This window comes from Mustela putorius, unplaced genomic scaffold (assembly GCF_011764305.1).
Source record: "Mustela putorius furo isolate JIRA1106 unplaced genomic scaffold, ASM1176430v1.1 tig00003845_pilon_pilon_pilon, whole genome shotgun sequence".
Taxonomy (NCBI): domain Eukaryota; kingdom Metazoa; phylum Chordata; class Mammalia; order Carnivora; family Mustelidae; genus Mustela; species Mustela putorius.
In genome coordinates this window covers 47089661-47111069 of record NW_025421998.1, presented here as the reverse complement: position 1 = coordinate 47111069, position 21409 = coordinate 47089661, and the positions used below count along the sequence as shown (strand labels likewise).

General features: G+C 37.0%; 1 protein-coding gene across 5 annotated transcripts in view; it reads left to right on the top strand.

Annotated features, from left to right (window-relative positions):
* Positions 1-21409, top strand: part of DGKB (diacylglycerol kinase beta) — a 697837-nt gene that overhangs the window by 200320 nt on the left and 476108 nt on the right. For all 5 annotated transcript variants that reach the window (XM_013051698.2, XM_004743409.3, XM_004743408.3 and 2 more), the window contains 4 exons: positions 3843-3960; positions 6372-6460; positions 6542-6658; positions 18108-18206. In XM_013051698.2, the coding sequence (XP_012907152.1) occupies positions 3843-3960; positions 6372-6460; positions 6542-6658; positions 18108-18206 (423 nt within the window). The remainder of the gene's footprint in view (positions 1-3842; positions 3961-6371; positions 6461-6541; positions 6659-18107; positions 18207-21409) is intronic.

Sequence of the window (21409 nt, the reverse complement as noted above, 5' to 3'; positions counted from 1 at the left end):
AGGAAGCACACTCCCTGCTGAGCAGAGAGCCCAACACGGGGCTTGATCCCAGGACCCGGAGATCATGAGATCATGACCCGAGCCGAAGGCAAAGGCTTAACCCACTGAGCCACCCAGGTGCCCCTGCAGTGTTAGCTCTTAAATGTGTTTTAAGTGAAGTCATTTGAAACAGGGATGTGACCAAGTATGGGGGTTAGGAGCATTTTGGTTATGACATTAGTAAAATTTCTCCTTGAGGTCTTTTGAAAAAAATAAAAGATATTATTTATAATAGCCCTAGTTCACTTGAAGAGGGTATGTGATCTTGGATGCATTTAGGGACAAACTAAAACTTTAGAAAACACTAGAATAACGAAGTAGGGTTCCAAAAGTTCCAAAGGGCATTCTTGCCTTTGAAACCTCCTTTTGACTATAGGGGGACAAAAAGGGGAAGAAGAATGTGGAGCTGCTCTGTGAACTTGCCTACATTTCATTAAGTATTCCTCTCTCCTCATCAGTTCACAGAACTGAACTGCTTCAATTTTAAAACATAGTGTTCTACAAATATCAGGAATAAATTTCTCTTAAGAGCGATGCCTGGTAATGAAAAAGTGGGAACAAAATTTTTATGAAACAAAGTATGGTGAACCTACAAACATCCTTCTCAAGTCTTTGGGCTGCAACATTGAGATGTTACACAACTCAATCCAGTGATGGTAATAATATTTGCTGTTTATATAACACCAGTCTTCTGAAGAGCTAAACTGACTTCACAGGTATTGTATAATGAAACCTCCCCCACGGCCTGGGAGAGGAAAGTGGGTGCTTTCATTTTATTAGAGAGGAAAATAAGAAGAAATGGGAAATGTCTGATCCACATTTTCATAATTGTCCAGGAATCGAACCCTCTGGATTTCTTTATCATTTCTTGTTTAAAAAAATGAATTCCTTTCCAGGACAATAAATATTTATTTGCAACAGAAGTACTAATAGGAATATGCTTTACCAGCTGATAGAATGGAGTAAGGAACAGATCCTCCCAGTCCCCCACGAAGTTTACCATCTAAATAAGACAAACGAGACAAGACATGAAAATACAGAGCGCTGGAGTATAATTTGCACTGCTGAGAAGTAGTTGGCTCCTGGTTTCAATTTCTTCTCTTGAAGTCACATACATATTTCATCCTTTGCATATTTTGGCGATGTATCCGGTTAAGAGCTATAAAGCTATTTAATTTGTTTTTTGGTAAAGTCTTTTATGTCTGGGTAATGGATTTGTACATCAGTTGCAGCCTGTAACATGGCTAAGCGTTCTGATTGACAGAACACCCACGTTCAGACTTGTTTATTTTTTGATAAGGAAAATGCCAGCTAACTTAGTCCATATGTGCTCTTCAAAAGGATGAGGCTTATTCACATGTAATGGACACTCATTTGAAAATAAAATGACAAGGATTATGAGAACAGTAATACATATGAAAATTATTTTTTTTCCCTTTCCTCTTTTCACTTCAGAATCTTAGTTTAAGCTAACTTTATCTATCTATATCTCTATATTATACCTGTCTATCTGTCTTTTTATCTACCTATCTTTATATATTAAATTAACAGCCCCATTACTTAAGCTTTTCACTCAGGATGTTTTATTCTTTTTTGAGGGAATAGAACTTTTAAAATATTGACAGCTGGAAAAATACAGCAATGCTAAAGGAATATATAAAACATTTCCATTCATATAATAAAGATATTAGAAATCCTATGATTCAAACAAACCAGCAATGGATTTAGAAATTACTAAATTACTATGAAGCCTATTTCTTAAGTTGTGGAAGGAAACTGAAACACCAGTGTTTCTACATAACTGCTTTTGTTAAGAGTTGTTAGGCCTTTGTCCAAAAAAAAAAAAAAAAAAAAAAAAGAATCTAAGCATTGTCAAGAACTGTGAAGAGTCTGAGAGTTACCCTACTTGTAAGTTAACAAGTTAGCTTGCTAACATGTCATGAATACTGTAGAGGACATGAGACCCCTGGGTCAGAAACAAAGGACTTCTTTATTTACAGCAAAGCAAGCAATAGGAGCTACATGTCTGAGGCATTTCTCTGGGCCTATAGAGTCTCACAGTGATGGAATGTGGCCCAAGGAATCACTGTGCACAGCATCAGACCTTGGAACCCTTGGCCTGGGGAAACTAAATCTTTTATAATGTGCAGTAAACAAACCTGCTTAACCTTTTCCTAGAAGGAAGAGATTATTTTTATTATACTGGACAGTAAGTAAACCTGCCCTCTCCCCTGGAGGGAGATATGTCTCTATTCAAGGCTATTTGTTTTTCAGATATCTTTGAAAAGATAGTCTATAAAAAAAGGACAGTTCTTCTGCTTATAAAATGTGCAGAAATTCAAGACCCCCATGAAGAATTATCTCCCAGGAAGCGTTTTCATTAATGTTTCATATTATGATGCAAATCTGACATTTCTGGTTCTAATGTGAGAATTAGTTACTATGGATTTAATCAAGGATTTCAAATTTGGTGGTTTATCTTTTGACTAGAAATAGGAAAAAGTGGCCAGGATGCATTATTATTAATATGTTAGCATCAAGAGAAATGAAATGATCTGGACATGTGTATGCTGTGCCACTACGACAGAAATTGTGTTAGTGTCCCAGCACATAGTAGGTGATCAAAAAGTTTTATTAGGTGAATGTATTCTGAAAAACAGACAACTGGGCTAATGTGAAAAATCATGTCCTATAATGGTTTCTATAGAATGAGTGATGTCTAAAATGAGTCTGAGTTTGATGTAAGTGGGTGAATGGTGTACAAGGAATACATGTGAATGCAGAAAGTGATACTAACAAAAGTAATGATATATAATAACTTCACTTAATATCTTGACCTTCTTGTAAGGGATTCAAGAGACTCATGATCATCATATTATTTCATTTTGCTTCAATCCGAATAATACAGATATAATTAAAGGCCTTTTAGAGAAGTAGTTATTATGGCTTATATAGTTTTACTTAGAAAGGTAAATCATAATTATAGTTGTTATGCTAAAATGTGAATTAATTTAAACCTAAGGTTTTATTGCAGCAAATAACTACAGTAATTGTTATAAATACAGTAATATAGTTTTAATATTTTAGCACCTTTCTATGAGATTAAAATCATTCATATTTTACAAAAGAGGAAGAACCAACATGGTAATAAGATTAGATCCTTTAAAAAATTTACCTTTTAAAATTTGCTATTTGTGACATACAAAAATATGCTAATATAAATTATAAGCTGTAAGTAATCCCCAATTGAAGTCTTAAAATATTACCAATAGCTTACCTTGAAGTATTGATCTTTCCCCTCCCATTCTTTCCCATCTCTCTGCCTCCTAAGACCCCACCATCGTGAAATTTGCACATTCCTACTACTAAGCAAGGGTTAACATTCTTCCCGAGTTTTTATGTGTCAGGCTCTTCCACTGAAGAATGTTTTCTCTCTCTTTATCCATTTATTTGTTTCTGGAATTGTGTTAGGGATAAAATATTCAGAGGCGAGGCAGATATGTCCTTGTTCTTCGGGAGTGCTCAGTTTGGCAGGTCATTATGATGGTTTGGGACCTGCTGTTGGACTGTTGACATTAGACAAGAATGTGTGCGTTGCTATAGTATCCGAGAGTTGTTAGCAGGATCTCATTCCACTAGAGCACATGTGTTTTTCTAGACTCTTTGGCGATCTTGGAGAAAGGCAGGGATGAAATAACAGATTGTCTTCAAATGCCTCAGTCCAGCTCTGAGTTTTATTGGCACTTGCATATTCCACTGTTTATTTCATTAAGTGAAATCTGTTTCTCTTACGTCCTGTGCAGAACGTGAAGGATGATGGACAGCATGTGTGGCGACTCAAGCACTTTAATAAACCTGCCTACTGCAATCTTTGCCTGAACATGCTGATCGGTGTGGGGAAGCAGGGCCTCTGCTGTTCCTGTGAGTACCTTTGCTTTGCCTGGATGTCATCACCTCCAACGACGAAAGGTTGATTTCATGGAATAATCCTATTTGTAGATGGAGACCTAAGAAATCATTCTGACCCTTCCCGTACCTTGGGTTTATGTTACCCTGCAGCACGTTCCTAAATGTTTAGGTCACTCTAGCTTTAACTTCCTTCAGTTTTAGGAAACTCTCCCCTTGGAAAAGAGTGAAGGACATTTTCCAATTCATCAGCCATTTTCTTTCCATTGTAGTTTGATTTACATATGATTCCCATTTTTTCCTGGGATAATTATGAGAATGCCCACTGGTTTCTCATATTTATATCTTACTCATATTTGTCCTTTAATTTTCAAGTTAGCCACTTTATTCACATCGTCTTCCTATAATGAGCCAGTTCTTTTTAGGTCATTAAAGAAATAGTCGAATTAATTGATTATGAATCTGTACTCAAATTAAGAATACAAACCAGGGACGCCTGGGTGGCTCAGTTGGTTAAGCAGCTGCCTTCGGCTCAGGTCATGATCCCAGCGTCCTGGGATCGAGTCCCACATCAGGCTCCTTGCTCCGCAGGGAGCCTGCTTCTCCCTCTGACTCTGCCTTCCACTCTGTCTGCCTGTTCTCGCTCTCACTCGCTCTCTGACAAATAAATAAATAAAATCTTTAAAAAAAAAAAAAAAAAAAAAAGAATACAAACCAATCTTACACCTCAGGCACTTGATTTTTAAGGCTGTCTTGAGGAAAACCTTCGTATATGGTTAGTGGAAATTGGAACCCAAAGATTGCCATCTCCTGAGTTGTGGCCGTTATTTCCACTTCAGTACATTTATCTCTGCATTTTTCATTGTATTCTGTTGAGTGAGTACTGCCCACTAGAATTTTCTGGTGGAGTATGTAACAATTAATTTATAAAAGCCACCTAAGTATTTTTCATTAATATTTATACCCGAGCAATAGTACATTCTCTAATGCCCCTGTTAAAACAGGGGACAATGTGTCCTCCTCACTAAAATATGACATTCTCTTGGTCCAGCCATTTGTCCATCCATTTCCTTTTCTGCTCTGTGTGGAGTTACTGAAACTATCAAGTTTCACAGCCCATTTTTGTGCATTTATTTTAAATCTGATTTCTTACTTGGCCTTCATACAATATATGGTTTTCTAATGCTATTTTTAGGTAGCAGCTTCTTTGGTAGTATATCTGAGAATTGACTTCCTCTGAGATCTATTCTTTGACATTAAAACCATGTTTTAGTGATATTAATGAACATATTTAAGTGATATTAATAAAGTTATATGTAATTACAGTATATCACTTCAGAGGGCAGTTTCTGGTGGCCACATTTGAAAGGCTAGTTATGCTAGAACGTTCTGTATGTACAAAGGAAGTGATATGTTTTTAAAGTTTTGTTATTTTTAAGGTAAAGGATTTTTCATGGTAGATTCTACTTACAGGAGCATATGAAGCAGAATGATAACACAAATAATGTGAGTGATGTCATATAGAGAGTGAGAATTTTATTCACAAATTGTAACTAACCATTGTGGCAAATACAATCCTCAACATTATCACCAATATGGAAAAGAAGAAAAAGTCTGGCTTCTTTCTCAGTGTCACCAAAGACAGGCAGGGATGAAATAACAGAAAAGGAAATTTTCTGTTAGAAAAGGAAATCATAAATGTGGATATTTTGGAACAGTTTTACTATGCAAATATTACGTGGATTTAGTATTTTTCATTCTAATTCTATATAAGGGTTTGTTTTTGTTTCATTGAGAGGAATATATGGTCATTTTTTCTTTAGTTCTTGTTGTATATTTATATATTTTTAGAAAATGTTGTTCCTTTTGGAGGAACAGTACCATGATGGCAAATGAGGGATAAACTTATACTGAAGGCCTGGCATGTATGATGAAATCTACTCTCTGGAAATGGACTAATCAGCCATTTAAGGTTTAGATAAATCAATAGAGAAAATAGCATAAACTCGTGAGCTTTTATTTCCATGCCCTCCAGCTGCTCTCATGCCTATACTTTGTAAAATATAGATCTCTTCCTTCTAGCAAATGACACCAAGCCATTTGGCAGTCATCAATTTGTCTTTAATATTTCTGTCATCTGGGAATTATTGTGAAAAATTTGAGTGAGGCCTGATTTAATTAAGCATTTCCTGCTATGCCATGATAGAGGAGTCTTGGTTTTTCACATGCATAATATTTCCTGTACTAATTGGCCTTTTGTAGTCCATGGTAAAAACAGTCAACTTAGACTTTTTCTTGATGTCGCTGATTGGATTGATTAAGGAGCAGTGGATATGAAATGAGGTTCTGTTAATGTCATTCTTTCCCTATAAAATTGCAATCAGGACCAGGATTAGCTCTGAATGCATGTACGTGTTTCTTTTCAGTTTGCAAGTACACAGTCCATGAGCGCTGTGTGGCTAGAGCGCCTCCTTCTTGCATCAAGACTTACGTGAAGTCCAAGAAGAACACTGATGTAAGTGTGAGCTCTGCTCACCTGCTTGGGGTGGTGTGTATGGATGGCTCTTCTGATCACGGTACTCTTGTTCTGTTCTAGGTCATGCATCATTACTGGGTTGAAGGTAACTGCCCAACCAAGTGTGATAAGTGCCACAAAACAGTCAAATGTTACCAGGGCCTGACAGGACTGCATTGTGTTTGGTGTCAGATCACAGTGAGTAACACTGGAAAACAAATCTCTAGCATTCACTCACAGTGGAGACTGCGTATCCCATACCCTCCAAGAGTTTTATCCCGGGCGATCATCCTGAATTTTAGACTAAGTGGGCATAAAGTCATCCATCTCTCACTGGGATAAAGGTCAAAGTCAGATTTGTCCTCATAGAATCCAGAATTTTAGAGCTACTGACAACCTTAAAGACTATACCATTATGCGGATTCCACCAATGCTCCATGGAGCTCTGGGAGGTACCAGGAAGGTGATGAGACGTCATGGCTCATGGGTGGGTGACGCGTGTGGGACACAGTCTGAGTAGAATTTAGCTCTCCCTCCATCCCTAATGCTGTTTTAGAAGAAATTTCTGTCTCACATGCTGTAAATATATTTTAATAACAGAATCTATGGGCTTACAATGGGTAGACAGATGAATAATGTGATCCAAAGACTTAATTACATAGTGAAGATGCTAAAACCAAGAAAAACATAGCAAATTGTCGTTGACCGCATGGCTAGGCAGACATGCAAGTGGGTCCATATTTTAGTTCTTGATCCTTTTAAGAACTTATTTTGCCCTTTTTCACCATATGTCGTTGCCTTACTCCTTCACCTGTATCATAATTTGAGGTATGAAATTTTACATATGGTATTTACATATAATGTTTACAGATGTAAACTCTAGTCATTAGAATGATATTGATGATTGAGAAAGAAGAGGTAAATTGGTCTTTTTCTGGGAAATTTTAAGATTCTTCCTGGTTTGCGTTATTATCAATGCCTGGTTCAAATAGATGGTAATTGCTAGAGTTTTGTGTTTAATTTCTGGAAATTAATTAGAATCTCATTTTTATAATATAGTACAGAAATATTTAGGGGATTATTTCCCCTCTCCCACACACACATTAATTTTGTTTTGTTTTTCCAGCTAGTGTATGAGCCCTATTGTTATAGGAAAAATTGTTCTTGCTTTTGTGAGATTAAAACAGTAGGGAGCAGTGTTTCAGTTTAAATTTTTCTGTAGTGCCCTTCAACCCCACACCCCACAAACCATTTACAATTTTTCTTAAACACACATATGCATACACACAGGATAATGAGAGAATGAACTGTGACTTGCATTTCAAAAATACGATTATATACTTTTTTTAAATGAACACATTTTCTTCAGTCATTTTCGGCTATTAGTCAGTTAAATTACATTTACATTTGAAATTTCCTCAATTATGGAAGAGTTTTATTTTTTTGAAGTGTTTGGTTTTTATAATAAAATGTCTAACAATGATTTAAATTACACATATGGATTACTTAAACATGTTGAGTACTCAGTTTTAAGAAGAACACAACTATTTGATTTTTTAGAAAATTTGTACACATGATAATTGGGTTTCTTGTTTTGTTTTTTTGCTAAGTATCTATAAGAATACGTAGTTTTTGATTCAATATTGTAGAAGCCTGTTTCCCTAATTTCCCCATATAGTGCTTCTTTCCTTAGTTCTCTCTTTACTTTAACATAAGCTGAATTTAGAAAATATCAGAATTTATTTCTCCCTTGTACTTCAAGTTGTTTTCCAATTCTTCATAAATTTCAAATGTCATATCTTAAGTTTATTATTTTGCTTTTCTTTTTTTATTTCTTAAAAAAGTAATGTGTTTTAAATGTGCACACATTTTGAATACTCTAAAAATATGCATGAGGCTTGTGAGCTTCCAGTACAAAGGTTTGTGAGTTTCTAGAATTTTCTTTATTTGACTGATCTCTTCTTTTTTTTTTATTTTAATATCCATGAGGTATGTCTTCTGCCCTTTCCATTCTATAAAAATGATTCTCCTTGAAGTTATCACTGCTAGTAATCTGTTATTGACATTCAAGGAATCTTGAAATTCTTTTCTTGTTTTATATTCCATTTTGTTTTCCTGGTTTTCTTTCGTATGTTTTAATGTCCCTCTTATCTGTGATTCCATAAACCTACATTGCTACCTCGACTACTTACCAGTTGTACATTCTTTTTTACAGATTTTGTTTATTTATTTAACAGACAGAGATCACAAGTAGGCAGAGGCAGGCAAAGAGAGGGGGAAGCAGACTCCCCACTGAGCGGAGAGCCCTGGGGATCCCAGGGTCCTGGGATCATGACCTGTGCCAAAAGCAGAGGCTTTAACCCACTGAGCCACTCAGGTGCCCCCAGTTGTACATTTATATTTAATCTTAATCTTGGCCTCAGCCTTGTAAGAAATTGGGCCTTCCTGGGGCACCTGGGTGGCTCAGTAGGTTAAGCATCCAACTCTTGGTTTTGATTTAGGTCTTGATGTCAGCCTCATGGGATCAAGCCCCACATTGGGCTCCTCACTAAGCATGAAGTCTACTTTTCCCTCTTCTTCTACTAACCCCCCACTGCCAGTCTTTCTTAAATAAATAAATAAATAAAATATTTTTAAAAGGAAAGGAATTTGTCCTCCTTTTTGTAGGAAATAGGTTGTGGCCTCTGAATAAACTATACTTTTAAAAATCTCGGGATTTCATGTCCAAATCAATTCAGAAAACGTGCCCCTGACATCTTATTCTTAAGATCAATGTGTAAATGAAGATGATTCAGACACTATAGCAGAGCACAATATAAACCGTAAAAGACTCTAAATCCTTTGGTTCTGTTCAGGAAACAAGGGAGCACTGAGGGGTTTAAGGAAGAGTTTAAAAAAAAAAAAAATGGCTGCCAACTTACTAAGCTCTGCAAAGTCCAGAGCCTTCTGGTGGGCCTCAGCCTTATTTTATGCAAACCATGATCTCTAGAGGTCCTATGGGTATTGGGTTCATGAAACAAGACTTGCATAATTTTTTTTTAAAGTTCTCATGTATTCAGAGGAATATGTAACCCTCTCCAAAGTAAGTTCATTCTCTATGCACTTTTGGATTTTTTTTTTTAAGATTTTATTTATGTATTTGACAGAGATCACAAGTAGGCAGAGAGGCAGGCAGAGAGAGAGAGAGAGAGGAAGAAGCAGGCTTCCTGCTGAGCAGAAAGCCCGATGTGGGACTCGATCCCAGAACCCTGAGATCATGACCTGAGCCGAAGGCAAAGGCTTAACCACTGAGCCACCCAGGCGCCCCTCACTTTTGGATTTTTAACTGTAAGCAATTTTAAGCACATATTTATTAATTTAATGATTTCATACCTAGTTAAACAAAATATACTTACCTAAGAATATTTATATATTTGGTGTAATGTATACTTTCTTCTTGAACCATTATATGATGATTTTAGTATAAGGTTGATCTGTTCTCAACCCCAGTGTTTTCCTATTATTATTGATTGCCTTTAAACAGACTGAATCTACTTTTTTATGTCCACATGCTTCCCAGAAAGTACTATTAATATAGAAAATACCTAGCAGAAGTTGTGAAAGAGATGGGCTCTCTTAGCATCACAATGCCTAGCTTTAGGAAGACCTATCTGAATGGAGTCTGTAGGAAACAGATTGCAAAGAGAAACAAAGAGAATGAAACTTGGCTTCATTTCATGAGTTTCTCCAAGGCTATTGCTTTCTTTTATGTATTATTTTTGGAAATGGGTGGAGTCTTCTAAGTTCAACTGACCAGATTCTTAATAAGTTCACTGTCCAACAATTAAGATAGTAGTTGTATAATCTTGGAACAGGTATATAAGAAGCTTGGGGCAGTTTCCTAATTTATAAAATGGAGTTAACGATACCTATCATACAGGATTGTTTTAAGAATTACAAGTGTTAAAAAAAATCTGTGTAAATGTGTTTAGAGCAAGACCTCACACATAAGAAGTACTCAGTAATTGACAATTATTATCATAGTGAAAACTGGGTAAAATACCCCAGGGCACAAAATCCCAACTCCTGGCTCACAGAGGGCACTCCATGAATATTACTCATGCCCTTTCTCTTTCACCTCTGGAAGGATCTAGTTGCACAGTCTGAGTCAGAAAAGAATAGCATCTTCATATTCTAAAATCATCCAGAATCATGTGGTCCTGAATCTCACTAAATCCTAGACTAAGCTGATTTATTTATATTCGTAAAAAGCAAGTATTCCAGCTCTCTATTTTCTATCAGACATGGTATCATCATGCTTGCAGTCATTGGAAATAAAGTTAGGAGTCAATTTCTTTTATTCTTGTCTTTCACCTTTCTCTCATATATTCAACCTATCACTGAGCCTTGACATTTTCTCCTTAAAATATCGCTCTCAGATTTGAGTTTTTGTAGCCATCATTCACAGCCCAAGTGCAAACTCTTAGCACCTCTTTAACTAGATTAGAGTCAGACTCTCTTGGCTTAGCTCCCTAACAGAAGGTACTTTTCCTATAATGCAGGCTGCAAACCACCTCCAGAATCATCTTCTGAAAATACTAGTTTGTTATCATATGCCACCTTCAGCACCCTATAATAGTTCTGTGATAATAAATGCAGCCCTCACTTCCTCCTACCCGACCTGGTTTTCAGTTCCTCAAATATCAGACCCGAGCCTAAGCACATGACGTATATGTTATTCCTTTCTACACACAGCCCCTGCTGTAGCTGTGGAGAACTGTGGGCAGTCCCTTGGGAAGGCCACGCTTCCCGCTTGCCTGTTACTTTGCTGACTCTATTCCCTTGAGTGTATCCACCTTCAATTCTAACTACACCTGCAAAACCACAATAAGGTCTATATCTGCCTTGAAATGGTCCTTGACACTAATCGTTCTCTTTTTTGGAATACCTTCTATACAATTACTCCGTACCAGAAGAAAAGACTAAATGTTTTCCAGAGGTTTCACGTCTGCATATTAATGTTGTGCACATTTTTAGATTACATTGTGCTCAAGCTCCTGGTCAAAAATATACATTTTTTTTTTTTAAATCACAGAAAATGCTTGACAGAGTGTGGAGCTTAGGGGAGGTCCTTGGTAAGTTCACTTTAATCACAAATGTGCTCATCTTCTTAATGTTAGATATGGAATTTTTTTTTAATAGAGAAGTTTTTCTTTTTCTTTTTTTTAAGATTTTATTTATTTGACAGAGAGAGATCACAAGTAGGCAGAGAGGGAGGCAGAGAGAGAGGGGGAAGCAGGCTCCCTGCTGAGCAGAGAGCCCGATGTGGGGCTCGATCCCAGGACCCTGAAATCATGACCTGAGCCGAAGGCAGAGACTTAACACACTGAGCCACCCAGGTGCCCCTAGATATGGAATTTTAAATACACATCTTTAATTTCTGTTTTTCCCTCAGTCTGCATCAGGTATACAAGTAGGTTTACATAAATACTAAAGTTAAGAACTCATTTTAATACCCGCTTTTTAGTCAGCAATTGGTGGCTCCTGGAAATGATACTAATTTGCCATCTTAAAGATATAAAATTAAGGTCTTAGGAAACTGAGTTTTATATCCTGTTGCAAATCTAACCACTTAAAAAATAAAAACAGAAAACTCCTAAGACTGTGAACTATCTTCTAGCATTTATGCAACCATTTTCTTGTGTTTTATAATTCAGTCAGCCAGGCTAAATATCTTCATTGGTTCTCTCTTCCTTCACTTGCTGACATTCTCTGTTTCTAAGATCCCACTGTGAATATGAGTTCAGTTCTGCTGAGAGTGTATTTCCTTGACATTCTTTTAAAAACAAGTTGTAATTTGCTCCTGGTTGTACTAAAATGTCCCGAGTGAGGTGGGACTCAGCAAGATAGGAGGGTGATACATTTCATTTGAACTTGACAAAAGAAAGCCTACAAAGGCTATGATTTATTTACTTTCGGTATCATGTGGGTCTACTCCTTTATTAAAATATTAGGCTATGAGTAGTAGTGTTTCCAATGCCTTTCCAATAAGAAGATTTATGCTTTAGCAAATATCTGCATTTAAGCAGGATCCTGAATTTGCAAAATGTTAGAAACAAAAGAATGTATAAACCAACAATGTTCCTTTAAATCAGGGCACTTAGTTTTTCTTTAGAAGAATGACGTCTGTGTCTTATTTTCCTACAAATACATATGGAAATTTATTTTCTATTTTTTTCCTCCCTTGACTTGTTAGATTCTAGTGCTTTATTCTCAATATAGTACCCCAACTCTTTCCACAACTCCACCCTGTAAATACATACACGTGCATATACACACATTCACACGCATATGTACTTTCACATGTTTTCTTTTTCTTCCTAACTTGAGACAGCTTTTCCCAATAAACACAGATCTGGCTGTAAATTAGGTGCCATTGGAAATTGTCATAAACTCTGAAATTATTTCCAAGTGTTTAATTCATTTCCAGGAAAAGCTGGTTCATATTTTATGAATTTCCTAGATATAGGACTGATTCAGTTAATACAAAAGAGAATTTCTGGGGGTGCCTGGGTGGCTCAGTGGGTTAAGCCTCTGCCTTCGCCTCAGCTCATGATCCCAGGGTCCTGGGATGGAGCCCAGCATTGAGCTCTCTGCTCCACAGGGAGCCTGCTCCCCCCACCCCCCGCCCGCCTGCCTCTGTGCCTGCTTGTGATCTCTGTCAAATAAATAAATAAAATCTTAAAAAAAAAAAAAAAAGAATTTCTGTACATATAAAAATAAAATGACTTAAGGATTTCTGTGCCTTACTCTTAAAAAAATGCAAAGACACCCAGGAACCAAAATAAAAACACTTAAAAGAAGGCAACAATTTCTTTTTGTTTTGTTAATTTAATTTTTTTTAAAGTGTTCCAAGATTCATTGTTTATGCATCACACCCAGTGCTCCATGCAATACGTGCCCTCCTTAATACCCACCACCAGGCACACCCAACCCCCACACCCCTCCCCTCCAAAACCCTGTTTGTTTATCAGAGTCCTCAGTCTCTCATGGTTCATCTTCCCCTCCAATTTTCCCCAGTTCACTTTTCCTTTCCTTCTCCTAATGTCCTCCATGTTATTGAAGGTAACAGTTTCTTATCTTTGGGGCTCCACTGGCCATTTTATTGAAGAGGCAGGATTCATCTGTGCTCTAGTTTATTTATATTCTTGATGAGGACTTTTGTATTTTCACTTCTGCTGATTTGGGATCTGGGTTGTCTTTAAGACAATTTTCAATCTTCAGCATCTTACTGACACTGAAAAGGACTCAGCTGTGTCTTTTTCTTATACCCTTGTCTGTAAATGTCATGGCCTCAAGTTTAAGCAAATTGTTTTTATTGCTGATTATGTTCACCTTTTTCCTTTTTAAAATTATATTGAAAAATAACATACATGCTGAAGAATATAAATATCTTAAGGGTAGAACTGGATGAATTTTGCGTAAATGAACAACTCATGTAATAACAATCTGATCAAGAGAGGTGCCTGGGTGTCTCAGTGGGTTAAAGACTCTGCCTTTGGCTCAGGTCGTGATCTCGGGGTCCTGAGATGGAGCTCTGCGTTGGGCTCTCTGCTAGATGGGGAGCCTGCTTCCTCCTCTCTCACTGCCTGCCTCTCTGCCTATTTGTCATCTCTCTCTCTGTCAAATAAAGAAATAAAAAACCTTAAAAAAAAAAGAATCTGATCAAGAAATAAAGCATTGCCAGTAACCTAAGATTTTGGGTTGGGGGAGGGAAGGAGCTTTTAAAATCTATCATATGGGGGCGCCTGGGTGGCTCAGTTGGTTAAGCGACTGCATTCAGCTCAGGTCATGATCCTGGAGTTCCAGGATTGAGTCCCGCATCGCGCTCGCTGCTCTGCAAGGAGTCTGCTTCTCCCTCTGACCTTTTCTCCTCTCATGCTCTCTTTCACTCTCTCTCTCTCTCAAGTAAATAAATAAAATCTTTTTAAAAAATTTAAAATCTATCATATGGCTTGTATTTTTTGATATTTGCCTTTTTTAAATAGACTTTTTGCTTTTAGAGCAGTTTAGGGTTCACAGCAAAAAATGATCCTCACTTTTTTTTGAAGGGTTTCTTTCTTTCTTTCTTCTTTTCTTTCTTTATCTGAGAGCGAGGGACAGAGAGTGTGTGCGTAGGGGAGGTGGGTCGGGGGAAGAGACAGAGAGAATCTCCAGCAGTCTCTATTCTGAACAGGGAGCCTGAAGCAGGCTCCAAGCTGGGGATAGGGGTCTCCAACCCGGGGTCTCCAACCAGGGTTCTGCTTCATTCCATGACCCTGAGATTATGATCTGAGCAAAAACCAAAAGTGGGTCCCTTAACTGACTGGACTACCTAGGCTCCCCAAATGATGTTCACTCTTAATCTTCATAAATAGTACTGAGAACTATAAGTTACTTTTTTTGGCTTTCACATTTTGTACTTTGTCTTCAAGTGTGTCTCTCAGCAATATGGTGAATAAACTAGAACTGCTATACAAATTTGTCTTCTAGCTTTTGAAATGATGAGAATGATCAGTAGTTCCCATATGGTGTCCTCCGTTTTGACACTTTGGGTTTCATGCAATGTCATGGTGGTGTTGATGGCCACCCAAGTACATTGAACAGCTCTCAGTTCCCAGTCTTTTAAAAAAACAGACAAAAAAAGTAAGGTATCAGTGCACGTTACTAGTTAATACAGACTTTTGGGGCAGGAGATTTTTTTTTGCACTGCGTGATCATATGACTACCGACTTTCTTCTAGAGTCTGCTATTTGACCATGTTCCTTCAGGATTCTGCCTCACAGCTGCGTGGACAAAGCTCAGGAATATAAACAACAAGATAGGCAAACTAAAAAGGCCCCAGAAAGTTTTATTTGCTTATATATATTTATAAAAAATATATTTGCTTATATTCTGAAATCCCCATACCCAAATATGAAGATTTACCCCCTATACACATACTCTGTTCAGCTCAAGTGTGATTCTATTGAAGTCTTTTGTGGGTTTTGGTTGTGTTTTTTTTTGCTGGAAAATGGTCTTTAAAAAAGGAAAAAGACAAAAAACTGTCATTAAGTTCATTTTATGTTTGTCATCTCTTCTTACATCTGGTAGGCTTCAAATAAATATACAGAAAGGATCGTTATCCTTTGCCATATCAGTTGCAAATTGTTGGAAACACATGGAAAGGAGGCGTGGGGGAGAGGGAGGCCCTCAGATAGAATATCTGTGGTCAGTGTGGGCACTCAGAGAGCCCTGCCCCTCTGTCCTTCAGAGTCACATGTGAGGCTGAACGAACTTCAGGGAAGAGGAAAAAAATTCAGAACTTTCTCATTCCGTACACTCAAGGATCTTTAATGTAGATCTTGCCTCTACAAATTAGAGGCTTCTTAGATTCTGCATTCTCAGATTTAAAGAGGTCATACAGGATCAAAAAACAAAAAGCCTTTTTTGCTGTGACACCCTGGCATAGAAGAGCCTTAAGACTCATCGTTTGTCTTTGGTTTTGGTTCATTTTTTCATAGTGATTAAGATGTAAGCTTCCCAGGACTGCCATCACAAAATGCCACAAAATGAGTAGCTTTAAACAACAGAGCCTTATTCTCCTTTAGTACTGGAGGCCAGAAATTTGAAATCAAGGTCAGCAGGGTCAGAGTCCATCTGAAGGGTGTCTGGGAGAACGCTTCCTTGCGGCTGCCTGGGCTCTGCTGGGAGCCTGCCCTCCTTGCTCTTCCTTGGCTTGTGGCTGCATCATAGATCTTTTCCTGTGTTGCCACGTGGCCTCTTCCCTCCATCTCTGTCCCTGTAGGTCCAGATTTTTCTCTTCTTATGAGGACACCCTCATAGTAATTGGACCTGGCTTTTCTTTATCCTGTAAAACTTCAGCTGAACCTGAATACATCTACAGAGATCTTATTTCCAAATAAGTTCACATTCATAGGTACCCAGAGTGAGGACTTCAACATACCTTTTGAGGAATCCATTGTCCATTAGGTCCAAATCTCAAATTCCAGAGCCATGCTTTATTCTAAGGAAATTAGGTCCAATAAATTAATAATATATTTCACCACCAAATTTTCATTTGCCAAATCAAAACATCCATTTATTTAGCTCTTTTGTACATGTGGCATGAACCTCTGTTTTTAACACCTCTTGCCTCTTGACGTCGATCAGCAGCGCTTGGTAAGAAGACTAAACCATTGTCGGGGCACCTGGGTGGCTCAGTGGGTTAAAGCCTCTGCCTTCAGCTCAGGTTGTGATCTCAGGGTCCTGGGATCGAGCCCCACATCAAGACCCACATCAGGCTCTCTGCTCAGCATGGAGCCTGCCTTCCGCCTCTTTCTCTGCCTGCCTCTCTGCCTACTCATGATTTCTGTCTGTCAAATAAATTAAAAAAAGAAAAAAAGAAGACTAAACCATTGTCTTAGAAGGAGTTTACATGTCACTGAGAAGCAGCTGCTAACCATGGATGTATATGGAGAGGTTCTTTCATTTCATGTAATGGGGCCTTATGTGTAGGAATCATTGCCCAAGTAGCCTTAACTCAGGGCAAGGAGTTGTTAGTAGGACGGATATTTTAGATTGAAGGGCAACAGAATACTGCTTCAGGGGAGTTCTATCACCAATAGTAAATCAACACTCTTTGGGGGTTTATGTTTGATTGCTAATTAACTGCTTACTAAGGTAAGCTTGTTTTGAAAATTAATGTAGCCATGACTTAAACGGAGTGACTTTGGTTCAAAACTGAAAAATGATGCCGCTCCATTTTTGTTTTGAACAAAACACGTTACTTTACTAACATTTATAATTGTTCTAAAGTAGTAATATTTTATAAAAAATTTTATATTTTAATAATTTTATATTAAAGTAATATAGAGTGAGAGAGCAAGAAATCCCTAGATGCCTTTAGCAAATTTGTATGATTCCCATAAAAACTACCACCTCAATTTTAAAAATCACTATTTAATGCACTATGTTATAACACCTTAATTTAAACTTGTGACCAAGATGGATAAAAATACAGTTTAGATTCATACATGTTAAAAAGTAAAAAACATTATGTGATTATACCCTAACTTAATGTAGAGCTGATAAATACAATATAAAGATAAATTTTTATAATCATAATCATCTTCTTATATTTATATCCTGCTCCTACTGAGATGAATCTCTGGTTACATTTACATATTGAATTACAAAGTTAAAACTAATGATGGGATCAATTATGCCCCATACTGAGCTGTGCACTTTGGAATGACTTTGAGAAAACAGGAGGGTCAAAAAAAAAAAAAAAAGCATCCACGGCGCACAGTGGTTTCAGAATTATGCTAACAGATAAGCAAAGGAAGAGACAATAATTTGCATTTGTCAAGGAAATCAGGCATTTATTGGTATAAAACCTAAAGTATTTTGAATATAAACATTTCTCAGAATTCGAAAATATATAGGCTGGGTCATAGAAGTTGCTGAACGGTGGATTTAAGGTAGATATATAAGGGCAAACATAACATCATTCCCTTTTTGATCCTCTTAATTGTTCTTGGAATCCTTTTGATGTATTTTTAATGCATTTGCTGTATCTCAGTTGAAATATCTGCTCCATATTTGCTGTTGTCATGCCAAATGATAGTGTCTTCTTTCTCCTTCCTAGCTGCATAATAAATGTGCTTCTCATCTCAAACCTGAATGTGACTGCGGACCTTTGAAGGACCATATTTTACCACCCACAACAATCTGTCCAGTAGTCCTGGTGAGTTTTTCCTTCTCATCATTCTGCTCTAACTTGGGGTTTCTGTGAAGAACTGGTATGCTATACCATTAAATGCTTCCAGGGCTGATTCTTTTCCATTGATCAAGGCAGTGCTCTATAGATCAAAAATACCCCATTACTGCCAAGTAGACACCTTTGCCCACTATATTTCCTTTTTTCTTCATGGCACAGTAAATGTTTTCATAAGGTGTGCTCTAACTGAAGCTGACTCAGGCTTCACCACTTAGTCATGCTGTACTTACCAGAAATTGTATAGGCGAAACACTTCTACATCTTACATGTTTTATAGATCTAGCTTCCCAGAATAATGAAGTTATTCTTATGGGCAATTTTGCTGGAGATGCACATTATATATCTGCAATGTTGAGTCCTCTTATCTAGGTCAGAGGCTACCTAGAAAGAGGACACATATGCTGAAGAAAGTTATGCACTGTCATTAGGTGTATTTTATTTTTTATGGGTGAACAATAAATTTAACCACCTGCAAAATACTTAATTAAATAAATATGTAAGTGGGAATATTTTAAAAAAATATGTAAGTGGGAAATGCATAACTGAGGCAACCCAGAGAAGAGTCAAACCTCAATAGAAAGAGAAGTAGGTAGTCAAAGATAATATTCATATTACATTTCAAAATCCAAATTGTTTCTAAAGTGAAACGCTTATTTTACAAAACAAACTATTTTATCTCCATAATGCAGTTCGCATTTTTAAAAACGACATGGAAATTAAGTGGCTGGGACTTTAGCTTGATATAATAAAAATACAACAACTAAGAAATGTTAGACAAATACTTTTCTAAAGGTCAACCTAGAAATTAATCAAATTACTCAATTTGCACCCACTTATGATTCATTTTGTAATTATCTGTAAAATACTGGTTGTATTTTAAATGTCTTTATTTAAAAATTATTTAAAACTCTTCATTTTCTCAAACTACAAGTGTAGAGCAAAAGAAAATACCCCACATTGCTGAGGATAGCAATAACTAATTCTCAGTTTCCTTTCTTCATGTGAGATTCATTAGAAATCCTGTAGTAAATAAGATTAATTAAAAATAATAAATGCCACATAAAAATACATTTTAGATGAATTTTGGTGTTATTTTATTTTTCATAGCATTGTCTTAAAGAGAAAGGACTTGTACCATTTTTAGATATTTATATTCTTTTTAAAGTTATAGTAATTTTACTACTTTTGATGCAGGCTTGATCTCAGATTTTAACCCTAGAAACATCCTGTCATCCTAACATCTAGCTGCCTATGTAAAACCCTACTCAGTTCATTGAACCAGGAGTTCCTTTGTCTACTTATGTCAACCTCTGGTCACATAAAGTCAAGCATGAGCTACTTTCTTTTTATTACTCTATCTTTTCTTTCTTTGAGAGAATCAAAGGTAGAGAACATGTATTACATGAATATTCTTGTATTCTAACAATCTTCACAAAACCCTCACCCTGGTGGTTTTTTTTTAGATCCTCTTGATTCTGAAGATTTGTTTTCAATCATTAAATCTTCCTACAGTTTTAATCATGATTTGCATCTCAACATTTGCTCTTTTATCATTTCCTTGGTACTACCTACTCTATAATATTTGGCACTGTTGAAGACTTCGTCCTTCATGAATGCCTACCTTTCACTGACCGCCATTACGCCACGCTCTCCTGGGCTTTCTTCTGTTTCTCTGGATACCTGCCCTTTATCTTTCCTGGTTTTCATGACTTCATCCTGCCCCATGCTGGTGAATCCCTTTGCTCAACCCTCATATGTCATAGCTTTTCACTCTTAACATTCTTCCCGGTGGGATCTTGTTTATTTAGTTGACTTCATTATCATGTTAATTTATATTCAGTTCATCATCCATCAATAGGTTTGCATCCCAAACCTATAAGCCTGCCACTTGAAGGCCCCATGCTGTCTTACATGCCCAATATATTATCATTATTGAATGTAATAATAGTAGCTCATATAGAGAGGGCACATATACCATACCAGCTACTATGCTTAACATATTCATTCATTCATTTAGCAAGTATTTATTGAGTGTCTTGTTGATGCCAAATAGTATTATAGGTAGGGAGATAAAATGGTAAAAGCTAAAGTAAATCTTGGCTTTTGTAGTTTTCATTCCAGCAATAAACAATGAAATAAGAAAATTATTTCATACCTGGTTGTGCTTTAAATATAAAGGACAACGTTGAAGCAGGAAAAGAAGAGGAGAAATGTGGGGCTGTAGTTACTAAGGGGGTGCACTTTAGAGTTTAATATGGGAATAGTTGAATGGAGAGTTGAAGAAAGTGAGGGAGTCATCCACATGACTGTTGGGGGATGGAACTTCACAGAGGGGTCACCAAAGATGGACAAGTAAGGATTCAGAGGCAGGAGAAAACAGTCGTATCTGAAGAGTATCAAGGAGATTAGTGGCTGGGCCTAAGTGAGGAGGAGGAAGAGTAGAGGAGCAGGTCAAAGATGTCATAAAATGTTCCTGTCCTGTAGGGCACTTTAGGCCACGGTAAGATCTTTAGCTTTTATTCTGAATGAGTTTGGAAGCCAGTAGAAGATTTTGATCAACAAAGGGGATGATATGACTTACAGTTTAAAAAGAACAATGGAACAATGTTAAGGGGGCAGCAATGAACAAAAACATATGTGATACTTCTCTTTTCTCAGAGAATTAGGAACCCGGGATATTGCTGAGAGAAAGGATGGTATAAAATGTATGAGAATTTAGAGGATTGGGAAGAAGTTACACAACAGGCACTGAGGAAAGTGGGAGCTTAATGGATCAAGGGAATGCCATTTGTTTAGCAGGGAGTAATGAACAACCCCTTGTTAATCATCATAAATTTAGAGTAAGACCAGTAAGCTTGGATGAGTATATTTCTCTAGTCAAATTCAGTTCTATTTCTCCATTTTTATTCTAGTTCCAGGAGTAGAATAGGCATAGCCTAGCTTTAAGGACATTACACATAAAATTTAAGCTGGGAGTGAGGGAAGTAAGGACCTGGAGAGGGAGATACAATAATGTGCGGTAGGAAGAATATGTTGCAGATTATTGTGGAATCCTAGATTGTTGAAGTCAAGGTTATCAGTATTTCAGTGTCAGGTTGTGAGAATGAGTGGGATAGCAAATTGAGATTATGAAAGGGTTGTGGTCACTGGTAATGATAGGTATGAATTTG